Source organism: Parasteatoda tepidariorum, chromosome 4, assembly GCF_982258835.1.
Source record: "Parasteatoda tepidariorum strain Cologne lab strain chromosome 4, Ptep-v5.0, whole genome shotgun sequence".
Lineage (NCBI taxonomy): Eukaryota > Metazoa > Arthropoda > Arachnida > Araneae > Theridiidae > Parasteatoda > Parasteatoda tepidariorum.
In genome coordinates, this window is record NC_141758.1 from 40,765,071 (window position 1) to 40,781,868 (window position 16,798).

General features: G+C 29.2%; 1 protein-coding gene across 9 annotated transcripts in view; it reads right to left on the reverse strand.

Moving 5' to 3' along the window:
• LOC122273496 (importin subunit alpha-1) overlaps window positions 1–16,798 on the reverse strand; it is a 90,368-nt gene that overhangs the window by 13,938 nt on the left and 59,632 nt on the right. For all 9 annotated transcript variants that reach the window (XM_087160971.1, XM_087160977.1, XM_087160970.1 and 6 more), the window contains 4 exons: window positions 14,254–14,426; window positions 6,449–6,531; window positions 6,239–6,362; window positions 3,799–4,067 (listed from right to left, as the gene is read on the reverse strand). In XM_087160971.1, coding sequence (XP_087017097.1) covers window positions 3,799–4,067; window positions 6,239–6,362; window positions 6,449–6,531; window positions 14,254–14,426 — 649 coding nt within the window. The remainder of the gene's footprint in view (window positions 1–3,798; window positions 4,068–6,238; window positions 6,363–6,448; window positions 6,532–14,253; window positions 14,427–16,798) is intronic.

A 16,798-nucleotide genomic window follows, 5' to 3' on the forward strand; every position in this document is an offset into this window, starting at 1 on the left:
AGTAAAGTTAAAAAAATTATCAAAGAAAAAATTTCCAGCTTTTCTTTAAAATTCCCCGATTTTTCCAGGTTTTTATTCAAATTTCCCTGATATTTCCAGTACAAAAAAATTCCCTGATGATTCCAGGTTTTCAAGGTGGGTGGCCGGCCACTAGGGCTGGACGATATAGAAATTTCTTAAATCGATATAATCAACCCTTTTATATCACGATATTAGGTTATATCGATTTAACAATCTAAACGACAAAACTAAGAAATAAATCCACAGTACCCCTTCCTTTATTCAAATGTACTGTTGTTTTTTTCTTAGCTCACTTACAGTCAACTCCTAGTCCACAGAAATTTTGACAAAGTTGTTCTGATTATGAATAATTTTTTGCAGATATTCAAAAGCTTATTTAAATACTACAATTTACTAATTTTACTCTGTAACTTTTCACTAAAGGTATTGGAGAATATTGTTTACCTTTTTCTTTTGCAAATACAAAATAAGAAATAACATAATATATGAATGAATTTTTAAAAGAAGTAATATTTTTAAATGTTTCACAATAAAATAAAATTGCAACATTGAAAACCTTTCAATTTTATTATTGTAAAAACACAATTAATAAAAATTGTGGCATTGACAAAAGCTTGTGGCATTGACAAAATCTTCCAGAGCAGTGACTTCATTTCCCTCCAGCATTAGGTGTTTTTTTTGCTGGATAGTCTTTTAATAACTTGCACAATGGCAACTGGTTTTCTAAAAACCTTATGCACTATTTTGAGGTGCTCCACCAACGTGTGGGACATGCACTTAGCAGCTTTCTCACTTCTATCTGCAACAGTTCTTGAGCATTTTTAAAGTCTCTCGACATCTTCCAACTATGGGCAATAGTGTTTTGCAGCTTCTTCACCCTAACTACTGCTTTTTGCAGTAGTGAGTTTTGCAAAGGTCTATTCACACCTATATTTATGCTGTGTCCGAAGCTGGGCATATGTTGTATGTTTAATGCAGAAATCGCTTTCAAAATATTTGAGCCATTGTCTGTCGTACAACAGTTGATCTCTTATATGTTTATATCCCAATCTAATAATTGTTCTTTTAATACCTCATTTATATTGTCAGATGTATGATTTACATCAAAATGCGGACAACTGAGGCAAGGGGCTTTTAAGTTCCAATTTTTGTCTACATAGTGTGCTGTAATAGCAATACTATATAATATATATTCAAAATTTGAAATTCATATTTTTTTTAAGCAATAAATCAAACTATCTTACTTGATTTTATGAAGTGTATTACTATTTATAATTTGTAGTAAGTGGACAATTTTTAAAAGTATCAGGAATATAGTGCTGGAGAACTTTAAATGGTATTCAGACTTTTTATTATTTCCAAAGTAATTTTAATAATAATAATAATAATAAAGATTTTATTTAGTATTCAGCATCGCCAACGACGAAAAAAAGGAAAAAAATATTTTTGAACAGCCAGTATAATCAAAAACTGTAAATGTTTTTAACTTCTACAACATGTTATAGCTTTGATAAAAAAGTTTGGATGAATTTCAACAGAAATAGCATGTATTTTCACAAAAATATAAACATTTTTTTTTTTTAACTTATGTTCATTGCTATCTGTTTGTTTCAACTAAATGATTTTTTCTGAAAAAGGAAGGTGCAATTTTCTTAGTTACCAAAACAGCAATTATGTGTTTGGGACACAGAATTTAAAATTTAATGAAGTGAACAGATTTAGTGATAGATTCACCCTCCTCCTTCCCGGCAATGACAAAAAAGAAGTATACCAGTAATAAGATGCAATTTCCTTTTATTCCAAATTTAATTTTTTAGTAAAATACGTTTAAGGTAAGATTTTCCATATCAGATCCAAAGTAATCGCTAAGCATCGGTGACTTCCGGCAGCAGCACGCAAGAAACTAAATAAAAACAGCACCACAAAAAAAGGCTAATTTGAAAGTTAAAACTCGTTAACTTCCCCTTTTAATATTTTTTTACAATTGATTCCAAGTAAAACAAAACTGCAATTTCAGTTGACGCAAGAAAACAGGTACCGAACAATACGAAAATAGACCCGTAATGCACGTGCCTTAAAAAGATAAATCTCTAAACTTAATATTATGCACGCGAGAAACTACAAAAAAATAATAATAAATTAAAAAAAAAAAAAAACATCACCGTACACGTCTTATTCGAAAGGTGAAATCTTTTAACTGCGCATGCATTATGGGCCTATTTCCAAACGATATGGAAATAGCCTCGTAATGCGCCATAAAAAGATAAATCTCCCAACATTTATAAAAAACACGCGAGAAATTAACGAAAAAGAATAATAATAAATAAAAAGATCACAAAAAAAGGCAGTTAAGAAAGATAAAATAAGTAAATTTCCTAAACGTTTTTTTACAATTTATTCCAACTAAAACAAAACACCAATTTTATTTAGCGACTTCAGTTAGCGCGAGCAAACAGAAACCGAACGGTACCGAAAGAATTAATGTAACATACACGCTGAAAGAAACCCCGGTAAGATATTTAAAGATATTACGGAAAGAAACTCCGTAATGCATGTGCCTTAAAAAAGACAAATCTCTAAATTTTATACGAGTATTACACACGCGAGACACTGCAAAATGATAATAAATAAAAACATCACATGAAGAGTTTAATTCGAAAGGTGAAACTCGTTAACTCCTTCCGGGCAAGTCACTAAATATTTTTTAAAAATTTATTTTAAGTAAATCAAAACACCAATTTTATTTGGCGTTTTCAGTTAGTGCGAGCAAGCAGGTAGCGAACGATACAAAAATTACCCCGTAATTCATGTGCCATTAAAGATAAATCTCTCAATTATATAATAAATATTTTTAATAAGGATTTTATATATAATATTTGAGAAATATTAATTTTTTAACGCTATATTTGTAAGAAATTTCTTTAAATAGTTTGAAATGATTAGTTTAAAAACAAAATTCTCAATGCAAAAGAGAAAAAATATAACACCTATTTAAGAAATCAGGATATGTAAAATTGAAGATGGGAATTTTCCTTCCTGCACGAGCAAGATATCCTAAAATCGGAATTCTAAAGAGAAGACAATCACATTCACTTGATGGCAAAAAATCCTCCGCAAATATCGATATAAACTTGAAATCTGAATGAGGAGATTCAACTGCACCGATCCCTGCTATATCGGAGTTTTATTTTCAACCGCCAAATATCGATATAACCTAGTGAATTAGTTTTGAATGAAGAGATTCAATAGCCCATTCCGATTTAACTATACCAACCCCTGCACCAGATGTGATTTTGGCAAATAGCCAAAGAAGTTGAACGCACGTGTTACCGGGAGAATGAGTTGATAGTTGGCCTTGAATCTTTCCCTTATGCTACGGCAGATTGGACTCTGTTCTGTACATTCTCGTAATTAATAAACCGGTGTTTCACTACATCGGAGAGAGCAACGTCGATTTAGCGTTTGCTCTCATGAATAAATCGATTTAGTAGAGTCGAAATGCTCACTCCGGAATTTTGTTGAAGATGAAATGGATAAATCGGTATTACGATGTTGGAGTTAAATCGATATATTGTCTTACATCGGTATAAAGCCCAGTCCTACCGGCCACCCAGTTAAAAAACAGTGTTCTTGTCACCTTTAATTAGTAACATACATCTTTGTTATTATTAAATGTACATTGCAGAAAGATATTAATGCTAGAGAGTTTTGTCGTTTGCAGAAAGTCGGAAAACATTCTGCCACTGGGATTACAACAATTAAGAGTTTGTCACTCACCTCCACAATACGACTCATGGGATGGCTAAGCAAAACCTTTAAAGCCTGAAGAGCACCCGCATTGATCGCTGTTTGAGTTTGCTCATCATCTACGGATATAATGTGTCCAACTGCATTGAGTGCTGGTGAGATAATAGAATATTCCCTCATCTCTAGAAGTTCACAGAGGCGTGGAAGAACATTAGCATTGATAACTTCCTGAAGCTCCATGTTGCTGCCTTCAGTCAGGCATGATATAGCGTCGAGAGAGTCTGCGAGCACTTCTTGATCTAAATAAATATAATACATACAAAAGTAAATAAGAGATATAATAGCACTACTAGAGTTTGTCAACATTAAAATATTAGATTATACATAGCTGCCAACTTGTTAAAATCAAGAATAGGAACACAAAGCATAATAAGCGTATTAAAGTTGACACAAATTGAAAATCCCTGAAAATTTTATGAGCCAAGTTCATACTAAGATATCAGTTTATGAACCACACATGTTTCATACCTAACAAAATTACTGATGAAGAATCTTACCTTTGAAGTAACTAACTAAAAAGAAAAAAAACTAACCTCTTACAAAAGTCAAGATAATGGATTTTAAAATCAAAAGAATATGAATTGGGATAATTGATTTTAAACTAGAATCCGACGTCTGTGCGGAAAGCCATTTTCCCGTTAATATTCGTGATCCATTTTCAATTTTTGCAATCTTACAAGAGTCTAGCGCCTAGGAATAGATAAAGAAAATGTTTCTCAAGAATGGATGTCATTAAAATTTAAAATACATATCATCGTTAGGGCTGCAGGTTTGTCGCGGCGCGAATTTCCGCGAAATTGTCATCTTTTTCCATAAAATCCGTGAATTTCTCAATATGTCTTGACTTGCGCGAAAATTGCTTAAAATGTGATTTTTTTTAATATTTTTTATTTATTATTTTTATTAAACAGAATTTTTTATTTTCCTGAACCTTAAATTGAACATGTAAAATTGATTAGATATTTTGGGGAGTGAATCAATAGCAAAATGACATGAAAATAGTTCAGAGATAATCACAATCTTGTCAACTAAGGTGGTCTTCCTACACTTAGGGAGGGTAATTACCTTCCTGAAGTCAGTAAGAGTACAAAAGAAATTGGAATCACAAAAGGAAAACGTTATAAATCAAATCTTCGACAGAAATTTTTTTATACATGCTATTGCACTGGGCAATGAAATTTCTACTGCCTTTCTACGTATCCAGTTAATTTTTCCTAAGTGGCTTCTTGTGATTTCTTAAATATGGATCAGTTTCTTAGATGAAGGGGGGTGGGACTAGTAGTTAATAGGGACTTGTAAGTAGTAGTTTGAAAGTAGAATGTTTGAGTTTTCACAGCAATTACTTCTTACAAAGCAACAGTCAAGGAATTGCGCGTTGGTGAAGGTAAATTGATCGAGTTTTGGAAATCAGAGACCGGAACGCTCCAAAATTTTCAATTCGAAGTTTGTCAGTGCCTAAAAACAGCGTTGACGCTGAAAGATCGTTTTCTAAGTATAAAAATGTATTAAGTGATGAAAGACTAAGGATAAATGAGAATAACCTGACAATGTACAATACTTTGTACCAAAATTCTGTTCATTTAAATAAAAATATTAATATTGCTTGAAATTAAAGAAATACTTTTGTTAGGTATTTTTAAGCTTTCTTTATTATTTGCGCAACTTCTGTCTTTTGCATCATTTATATAATAAATTTATTTATGTTTAGAATTTGTGTAATTTTCAAAATTTCCCGCGATTTTTCCGCGAATTTGAGGTCTTTTTTTCCCGCTACAAACTTGCAGCCCTAATCATCGTTAAACAGAAAACTTCAGCCCTCCAAGCCCAGGCCATTTATAAAGACCTAATGCAGGAAAATGATCCACAACTCAGCAACATACTACGCATGGTGGAATTTATGTTTTCTCTGCCTGGGAGTACTGCAGCAGTTGAAAGGGGCTTTTCAGCAATGAACTTGTCAACAAATATAAAAAAATATATAATGTAAGTACTGTCTATACTGATAAAATTACATTAATTAACAGGGCTTCTGATAGGTACGACCAGGTAATTTTTGCTAATCTGGCTAGTTTTTTTAAAAACATGTTCAGATTGTGATGGAGTAGAGTGGTAGCGTTGAAGACGAAGAAAAAATGAAGCACGTGCACCTACGCTTTAGGAAGATGGTAGTACAATAAGGGGGAATGGGATTCACACACAGAGAAAAACGAAACTTCCGCACTCGCGGAAAAATCAGGTAATTTTGAGTTTGGGATTCAATTGAGGTAAAATTCGGGAGTTTTTTTAATCAATTCCGGAGGGCGGGAGGAACACAAAATTCGGGAGATTCCCGCAAAATGCGGGACAGTTGGCACGTCTGCAATTAAAATTTTATTTATAATTAAGAAATCAATTGGTATTAAAATCTTACCACTATGATTTATCAGTTCAGCAAGAGTTGGCAGGACCATTTTAATAACCTCAAATGGAAGAGGCGGATTTTCACTAGAGCAAAGTTGAGACAAAATTCCTGTAATATTGCGTCGCAACAGTGGCTAAAATAGTAAGAAAATATAAATTCGTCACATTTTTGTTAATGCTGTATAAAAAAAGCTCTTATTTCAATCAAAAGTATACTTACTGAAATGTCGGGTGTCAGTAGTGCTTGGAGTGGAGGTATAATGTTATTCTTAATAACCAAGTCTCTTAAATAAACATCATCACCTTAAAATATTAAGATTAATTAAATCAACTAACGTTCTAAGGCTTATTTCAAATCTTAAAAAAAAAAAAAAAAAAAATTTATAATAGAAAAGAAAATTCCGTAGTTTTTTCTTTTTTCTAATGGCTGAATTTACTTTCGTTTTGACAGAGGAGAAAAACAAAAGGGCTAACATTTGCCATTTTATTAAAAAAATTATGATAAAATTTTCTTAAAATAAAATTTTATAAAATATAGACACTTTAAAAATAATTCTTCAGACTATCTAAAGAAACACTTAGCCAAGTATACAGTGGCGTATCTAGGGTATGGCAGGCATGGCGAGAGCCATGGGCGCATTATTTGAAAAAGGCGCAAAATTAACCAACATCAACGTCTTTCTTTTTTTCAATTTTTCAAAATATTGTGATATTTTGCTTGTTTTAAAAAAATAAATTTAACATGCATACAAATTTTAAAAACAATAATACAAATTTCAGAAAAATAAATAAAACATTGAAAAGAATCATTTAGAAAACTCTCCAGAATGCAGAATAAAAACTTCTTATGATCCGATCCTCAGATAAATCTTTCTTTTTCCTGTACCACAAGGAAAAAGACAAGATAAACATCTCTTCATATCACATTACTAGGTTGTAAAAAACCAATTATCTGGGAATGAATAGAACACCTGCAGGCATAGAGAATAGCCCTTTGGTGGTGACAGAGGGCAAAGAGATGTGAAAACCATGGGGTGTCCCTGTCCAGTTTAGCCCAATTATCATACCCTAAAATGCTTGTGGATCTTAAATTTTATCAGGGGTGAAAATCACTTTGAAAAGCGGCTTTCGAATTTGTTGAATATACAAATAGAACCCTTGCTGTAAATCAGCGTAAATCCTTTCAAAAAGGGAGGTTTTGCCACACATGGTGGGAATCACTGTCACAAAACATTTAAATACTAAAAACAGGAGGTGCCTCTGCCTTGCTTAAACCAATGGTAATACTCAACAATGAATAAACCCCATCTATTCTTTTTTTTATGAGAAAATAAAAGACAGCCATAAGTGTAATTTAAACGAAGTATTAGGATTTTCTTAAACTCAAGGATTAAATTGTAAGTAATCATTTCTTATTTATTGAAATCATGCTCACTTTATTATTTCACATTATATTTTGTAGCGATCGATATACTTTCTAGCAATGCCAACTGCTCCACTTTCTCTAAAATATTTTATTCAGTGGTAGTTAAAAACGAAACCATTCAGAATTTAAGATAATTCGGGTAAAATTTATAATTCTCACCTGGAACAAAATTATGTTTCACATGATTTTTTTCAATAATTTATTATTTCTACGTAGAAAGGGAAAATGGTTTTACATTAAATAGACAAAGAATCATACAATAAATGTAACTTTTGCACTCAATAAAAAATATTTTTCTATACGGAGCAGAGCAAGTTTGCATATGTAGATTGAGAGGGGCGTTTACTACATTATAATATTTTGTTTTAGTATATAATTATTTTTATAAAACAAAATCATTTAATATGCACAATGATATTTTGGTAACAAAAAGTGAACTTCGTGTAATTAAATGCTCGTTATTGTATTATTATTAAAAACAATGTCTTAATGGGAAGAAAAAACGAATGTTAAAATTTGAAATGTTGGAAACATAATTTTTCAAGTTTCCTGAAAAATTATTGCAACAAGTAAATATTTTTGTGTAAATTACGTAGCATTGGCTCGGTTAAGCGTGCCAACTATGGAGAAATAGATTTCTTTTCATTCATTAAAAGATAGATTTTAGGTTTAAACACTCATAAAAGTTCAATTTATTTATTTTTAATTGATTAATTTATTTATTGAATGAATAGATTAAAGAACGTATCTTTAATTGTTCAAAATGATTTTTTTTTTTTTTTGCTCTTAAGTCGCAGAAATATTATTCACACACAATTTTAATTTTAAATTAATAACTTAAGCTCAAGTTTAAATAATTATTTTGTTTACAAATTGAGAAAAAAAGAGTTGTGAAATTTATCAAGACCTTACTTAGTATTTTTTTTAATTTCAAAGCATCTTATTTGTCCATTATAATTAAAATAAAATGGAAAAAAATATCATTGAGGCTATAATATATATTTTATAACTATCTATTAAAGCAACACAATAACAACAATAATTTTTTTTTCATTAATTAATTCCCTTTATTTTAAGAAAATAAGAAAAAAATAATGATAAACATCTTATAGAAAAATTTGAGCTTGTTTATTTATGAAACATATGCATTTTTAAAAAAATTCAAAAAGCCCTCTCTCCTCAAAATATTCAAAAGATTTATATTTCTCCTTTTTTTTAAAAAGAGTATTTTAAAACTAATTAAATTCGATTAATTTTGGAAAGATTTATTCGGATAATGGCTTTGTCAAAAAAAATATCGATGGTTAAATCCTTTATTTTATAGATGAATTAATTATTTGTTGCTTGCGAACTGAAGTTGCATTTTAATGTAAAGGTTCTCGATTGGGTAAATTTTTAACCGCTTAAAATTTTAAACTTACTTATTACCCCAGACAATATTTAAATTTTAAAAAAATGTCTGTGCATCATTAAATGTTTAAACGAATAACCGCTAAGGCAAAAATTTACTTTATTAATAATTATGTATATGTCGATCTATGTGTTAAGATTAAATTTGATCATATGAACTTTAAATCATTTTTTCTGCAAACGTGCATTTCGTCTCTACCTTCTTTCTTTTTAATATTTTCACCTAATTGCCGCTTGAGTGCAAATTTTAAGAAACGACATTTTTATTAACTAAGGTTTAGCGTAGTAATTTTGTCACATAACAGCCTACTTTGGTTTTAATAAACCGTAACTATAGAAAATTCTCAGAACTATTTAAAATATTTAATAATAATATTACATTACCTTCCTTTAAAAAGCATTTTATGCCCGCTCAAAATAATATTTTTTTTAAACTAATTCTTCTAGCAATTTTATTATCATATCTTTTATAGATTTTTTTAACAATACCCTTGGTACCTTAGCCATGGCCATGTTTGGAAAAATAAGATTATTGTAAAACAGTTTTAATTTATTGCATTAATTCAGAATATTTCTTCTTAGAAATAAAGCTTTTATCCTCCATTTTATTTATTTATTTATTTTGTGAAATATGCGAAAATTGTATGACAAATTCAAATATGAACAAAAGAAATCAATGTGTGTTTTTAACATTTTAATATTAGTGCAGATTTTCTAAATGTGTTTTCAGTTATTATTGTACTTTTGTTACTTTTTTGAATACGAAGATCAAAAACCTAAATTCGATAAAAAATGTTTTTATTAAGGGGAAGTACGTTTTTACATTTTATTTTATTGCTCAAGTTATTGTATGCACTAATTTCTATGGGTTTAAAGAAAAATAAAATAACTTACAATTCAATCGTAATATTTTGTTATCTATCTATCTATATTATATAAAATGCTAATACGTATGTATCAATAAAATCGATGATATTTCTTTTCTCGCGTTGGCAACTATTTTCATTTTTAATTGATAGGCTTCGGCGCGCAAGAGCACGTAGTGAGCATCATATGTCTAATCGGGTGAATTCTCACCGAATTATCAAAAAAATTCTCACAAAATTATCTTCATCGAAGCCGATGCTTTACATCCGTCGTTCAGTACTTTTTTTTAAATTGTTTTTCAGCACATGGTGTTAGCCCTCTGGTGGGAAAAACTTTAAAACAAAACTTACAACAGTTACTTTTCTCAACAACTGAAATTTAGAATAGTGTGATTAAGAAAAATATGCGAACTGTTTGCAATTTCAAATTAATATTGAAATGCACAGGTTTAGAATTTTCTACAGTGAAAAGTTTTCGGAACTTCAGTGTTCAAAAAAGTATACAAAAGCTAGACGTTAAGAACGTATCCAATGAGCGAGTAAAGCGAGTATCGGATTGCAAAGCAATCCGAAATGAACTGCGAAAGCAGTTCCAGGGGTTGGCGAGCGCCAGCGAGCAGGGGGCGAAGCCTCCAAGTTTAAAATAAAAGATTTAACGTTTCCCTATCGAACCATTAAAATTGTAATAATACATGATTATCTGATACTAATAATTAGGATTATCAAAGATCAAAGGTAATTCTTTTTCTAATTTACTTGACGGGTTCCAACCACCTTCGGACTTATGTGTATAAAATGAACAAACAAGAATTAAGGATAAGAATTTTTAATTTAAATATACAAACTTTTAATAAATATTTAAATCTTTTGAATAGTTCCAAATCTACAATACGATTTTAAAAAAAAGTTTTATAATCCTAAAAAGAAGAAAAATTTGAAACGAAACTAAAATGTCTATACTTTAATTGCCTTTATTTTCTTTTTAAAAATTTCAACCACGATGCCGCAAAAATATGTTCATAATAGTTTCCATTTCCTCAACCTACTTTAACATTAATTATTAACAATATCATTAAAGAAGATTTTTCTTGAATTATCACTAATAATCACTCGAGTTTAGAATATATTAAAGATAATAAAATTAACTCCATTGCGACTTTTGATTTCCAGGATCTTTTCAATAGCATTCCCCTTTTTAAACTAAAAGATGTCTTTTTGAATTATTACTATGATTTTAAAAATATCCTTAATTGCGATTTTAATTGTATTTTTAATAGCTACCTTAACAATGGAAAAGAATATTTTTTCAAATTGATAGAATACCACAAGGATCTAATCTTTCATCTCTCTTAGCTAATTTATTTTTGCACTATTATGAAGAAAAAAAATCATGAACTTATTTTTAAATATGTTTTTAGATTTATTGGTGATTTAATTATCTTTAATTTTCAAGGCTATACAATTTTATTAAATAATATTTAGCTTGCTCCTTTTATCTTGCTTTGTAATCATGATGATAACATTAATTGAAATTTTTTAGATTTGGGTATTATAGAAGAAGACGATAAAAGAAATGATTTTAATGTAAATAAACTAATTACTTAGAATTTTAATGTTTCTAAAATATTTATTTAAATACCATGTTTAATCAAATGAATAGAATTAAAAAAACATAAAGTAATGTTTTTTTCTCCCAAAGAAATAGACAAATTCATCAAAAACTTGAAAAAAAACAAACAATTGATATCCAACTAAAGTGGTAAAATTCTATGTGAAATCCTTAAGTTAATTGTATGTTATTATAAATAAGTTAATTAAAAACTTCTTGGTTAATTTATATAAATTTTGCCACGTGCAAATCTATTTCGGGCAAATCTGTGGCTAAAAATATATGCCAAACGGCAATTCATGCTCCTTCCTCTCTCTTTTTCTTCTTAAATAAATGTTATTTTTCTAAAATCATTAAAATTGTATAATTAAATGTCAACCTATTAATTATTAACTTATCCAGAATAATATCAACTCGCGTACATCCATTTTCGAGCTAATCCTTGGTAACTTACAAATCAAACGAGCTTATATATATATATATATATATATATATATATATATATATATATATATATATATATATATATATATATATATATATATATATATATATATATATATATATATATATATATATATATATATATATATATATATATATATATATATATATATATATATATATATATATATATAGGGGCGCCGATCGGGAGGATTGCCATAGGCGCCATTTTCTCTAGGTACGCCTCTGCAAGTATACCAAGTTGTAGAAGCAAAAAGTTAAGCCAATGTGGTTCAAACAACAGCTTAAACCAACAAATAATTTAAAAAATTTTTTTTAAAAAAAAAAGCTTGTCTTGTTAAAAGTTATTTAAATTTTTATAAATAGTTTTTGAGTAGGAATAAAAGAAAAAAATCTCAAATTTTTTCCACTTTTAAGATTAAATACTAATGGAAATACGCATTTCTTTAAACAAACTTAAGTACATAATTTTAAAATGTTTAAAAATCAGAGCTTTCCTTCAAAAATATTTATAAAAATAAACTGATATAAGCAATTTAATTAATATTAAATACAGTATCACCAAATCTATTTTCAGATTACTTTAAAAATAAGTTAAATCTATGGAATGAACGAATTGAAATAAAAGCTACATAAACTTTTTTTAATTATCATAAAGACATATTATGCTTGTTATAATCAAAAGCATAAATGGAAATACTTCCTGTAATAGAGTTCATAACTTCTATTATCTAATACTTAAAAGTTTGGGTTTTAATAATTTCAAAATGAAAATAGTAAATGTGCTTCTCAGCCTTGGTGTTCAAAAGTAAAATTCTGGATGAACTATTAATAAAATTAAAATATGAGAACAAAAAACTGAAACTTTCTCAAAAAACTTTTAAGAACTGCATTAATATTCATAGAAATTGGGATGTTTTAAACACAAACAAAACAGTAATTAGGTAGTAATTAGTAACAGTACAAAACAGTAACCCCCCAAAAAAAGGAAAAATAACTAAATATAGTTTAAAACTATATACTCTAATATCATTAAACTTTTAAGTTCTATAATGTTAAAATAAATTTAAAAAGTAGTTGTTTATTATTAAACTATCAGTAGTGAAACTTCCTATTACAATATTATATGCAACCCATGTCCTTTTTAGACAGTTTCATCATTCTTCAAGTATAAACCCTTCCCAGGGCAGAAAACAAGAAAGATGGATGTAAACGAATTTAGTTTTGTCTTCGACAGACGATTCTTTCATCATTCGTCCGAAATGAATATTCTGCGTTCAGCAGTATAGGCTAAATACCAAATATTTGCATGTTGCATCTAATTTAGAAGCAGCAATTTCTGTTTATTTTTGAAAATTTATTATTTTTTTTTATTATAATATTACAGTTCCAAGCATAATCTTGTATCTATTTAGAATTTAAAAACTCCTTGAAAAAGTTTTTTGCAAGAACCGGAGCCTATTTGCACAAATTCATAAAAGCGGACCCTGCTTGAAAGAATGTGAGTGATTTTTTCACAATTTCACGAAAAACGGACCTTTCACAAAATGTCTGGACAGACCCCTGATTTTAGAAAAACATGGGGAAATCAATTCACATACTCCCTCTCCACTTAATTGTTTGCTGCCCTTTTTCACAGTATTTCTTCTTTCCCTGACACTCTAATAAAACGGATTCTGAGGAAATGCCTTTTACTAGCCGGCTGCATAGGAAAGGGAGGGGGGAAACTCAGTTGTGCTCTTTTGAAAACAAATCTCCCTCCTTTCCTGCATTCCTGAGAGGTCTGGTCCTGGTCTTGGGAGGTCTTTACCCCTTTCTGTTGATTTATGGGTTTAATGCATGAATCACTAGAAACTAGAAAACAAAAAAAAGTCTCCAAGGACTTTTTTTTTTCAAGAGAGGGGAAGATAAGAGATGTTTGTTTATTTTGATTGTTAAAAAGTGTCCGGGAAATCGACCCTTCCAGAAAAGGCACGTCCGGATATGGGACATTACACTGTATCAGAATTATTTTTAAGATTACATATCATATTTTATACTTTTTTTTTTTAAGATTACATATTTTATACTTTTTTTTAACCTTAGTAGTTTCTTAATTCTAGTCTAAGCTATTATGGAAGTTTTATTTCTATAAAGTTACCTTTCCCTCGAACAAAAATGTGCATAAAAAAATACATTTAATAAATCTGATAAATTATGAAATCATAATTCATTATAATTGAACTTTAAAGTTGACAATATTAACTTACCTGCAATGTTTCTTAAGGCCCATGCAGCTTGCTCTGCAACATTAGCACATGGAGAAGATAACAAACTTGTAAAATAAGGGACTGCTCCTGCCTCAACAACAATTCTTCTTTGGGCAAAACTGCCTGATGTAATTTTTGCTAAGGCCGAACAAGCTTCAAGTTGTAAGGGAACACTAAAAAAATTAAGGGATTGAAAATCAAGACTAAATGCAAATTCTAAAAATAACAATCTGATGTATTAACTTCAGGAATGACAGTAGTAAGAAAGTAAAAAAGAGGAAATCCTAGAATGAATATATATATGGGTCATTCTCACGAAAACTGTCATTTTTCAGTTCATAAAATCCCAAAAAAGTAAAGTGAATAAAGAGCTCTGAAACTTTCTATATTAATAGAAATATGTAATGGCATTATAAAGAAAGTATATATCCTATAAATTATACTTAATATTTAAATTAATTAATTTTTTAAATAATTAATTTATAATTATTAATTTATAATAATTAACAATTAATTAATTAATTTAATAAATAAATTAATTAGTTTAATAAATCAATTTATTAATTTATTAATTTATTTTTCAAATTAATTAATAAGTAAATTAATTATTTTCACTATTTAAAAAGTGAGGGACTGACACTAATAGTGAGGGAATGATATTTTATTTTAATACATGTTTTTATCTAAGTTACATCTACCTAAAGTTTGAAAATGATAACATACTAAGTATATCTAATATTTATTATAATTTAGTCTTATATATTTAATAGTTTTTACAGGTTTGGGAAATAAAATTGGCTGGCACGATTGAACAAAAAAAAATTTAATAATATACTCATCTTGAATCATTCCCTCACTTCAGCGTCATTCCCTCACTTTATACACTAGTGAGGGAATGACGAATTCAATAAAAATTAAAAATAACAGTTAGGCTTTATTAATTTCTGAAGTCAATCACATACAATTATATTCATACAAGAAAGCAACATATAATTATCCACTTTCTCGATGAAGTTGTATTTTATTTTACTCTAAAAAACGACATGAGGGAATGACAAATGTAAAAAATTTTACCTGGTTTGATTCATTCAAATTTATTCCACAGCAAAGCTTCTTTAAGTTGAAGATGGAAACATACTGCAATTTTGTTCTATGATGCCAGTTGTTAACTTCTGAAGTTTTTATTAAAATATTTTTATTCTAAGATGATTGCAGGTGATAAGAACATTGTTGTGAGGGAATGACGCGAAACACTGGGGACAAAGTTTAAAATAGTGCTGTGTTAATATTTTTATCAGAAATTAAATTTAAAATTTATTTTCTGAATTCTATATTTCAATATTCTCAAATAAAAAATACAAATTTGTAAAAAAAATTTTTTTATTTCAGAAACAATTTTTTTCTTTTTTTAAATCAGCAGTGGGGACAAGTGAGGGAATGACATATTGGTATATTTTTATTACCTAAAATTAATAAAAAATAAAAATTGATAATTTTATTTTTATTCTTTTGTTAGCTTGCATTCTGAAGGACACTTTCCCTGAAAAAATTTTTTTCGTAAGTTGTAAAACAAACATAAAATATACTGGGGACATGAAAATGACTGTTTTTGTGAGAATGACCCATATATATATATATATATATATATATATATATACAGTTATATATAGTTATATATATATAGTGAACCTTCAAGGGACCAAAATTTCGGTTCACTGTAACCCGGAGTTCACTATATCCATTACTCATAATTAGTAATCTTCAGCTGATGAGCAATCCTCAACATCAGAAATGGAAAAACTTCCTGACTCTCGTTAATTTTTCCTGAATTTCTATTATTCCGCTTTTTAAACCTGTAATTCGAGCACATAAAAGTAGTCGCACAAAATCGCTTTGCAAATTCATCGACATTTGTCCAGATACTAGAAGATTGCAGCTTCTTGGAATGGTGAACCACTTCAGTAATGCTTCAACATCCTTGTGATCTGCTTTTCTCAACTTTTTTCTGCCATCAAAATTTTTGCATGAGCAGAAATTATTGCCTATTTTTCCATATGTTACAAACTTCAGATTTGGATAGTTTCCCTGTAAATATCAGCTTGATTGCATCCATTTTCAATTTTTCTGATTATGCCCATTTTATCATCAATGGAGAACGTTCTACGTTTACTGCTCGCCATAGTTAAATTTGAGAAACTTGTTTGCAGGCTTTTTTTAACAGAACTGAGAGAAAGAAGGTATTATATGAGGGCCTTATCAACACATATTAGTGTCCAACCCTTTGACCAATAATGAATAATAACTCATTCCCTCCGACAGAAAATGCTTATTGATCCCACTGACACCTTACAGGTGCATTTGCCTGGGGCCCTACCATGAACTACCGGGAATGGAATGAAGATTCCCGGCTGGAAAGTGAAACTATAGGAAAGTTTGGTTCCATGAATGCTCAATAATGTACCATGAACACTCCCTTGGAATCAGACATTCCACGATAACTCGCTCTCAGGGCGTGGCTAAAATTTAACCAATCACACAATTTACT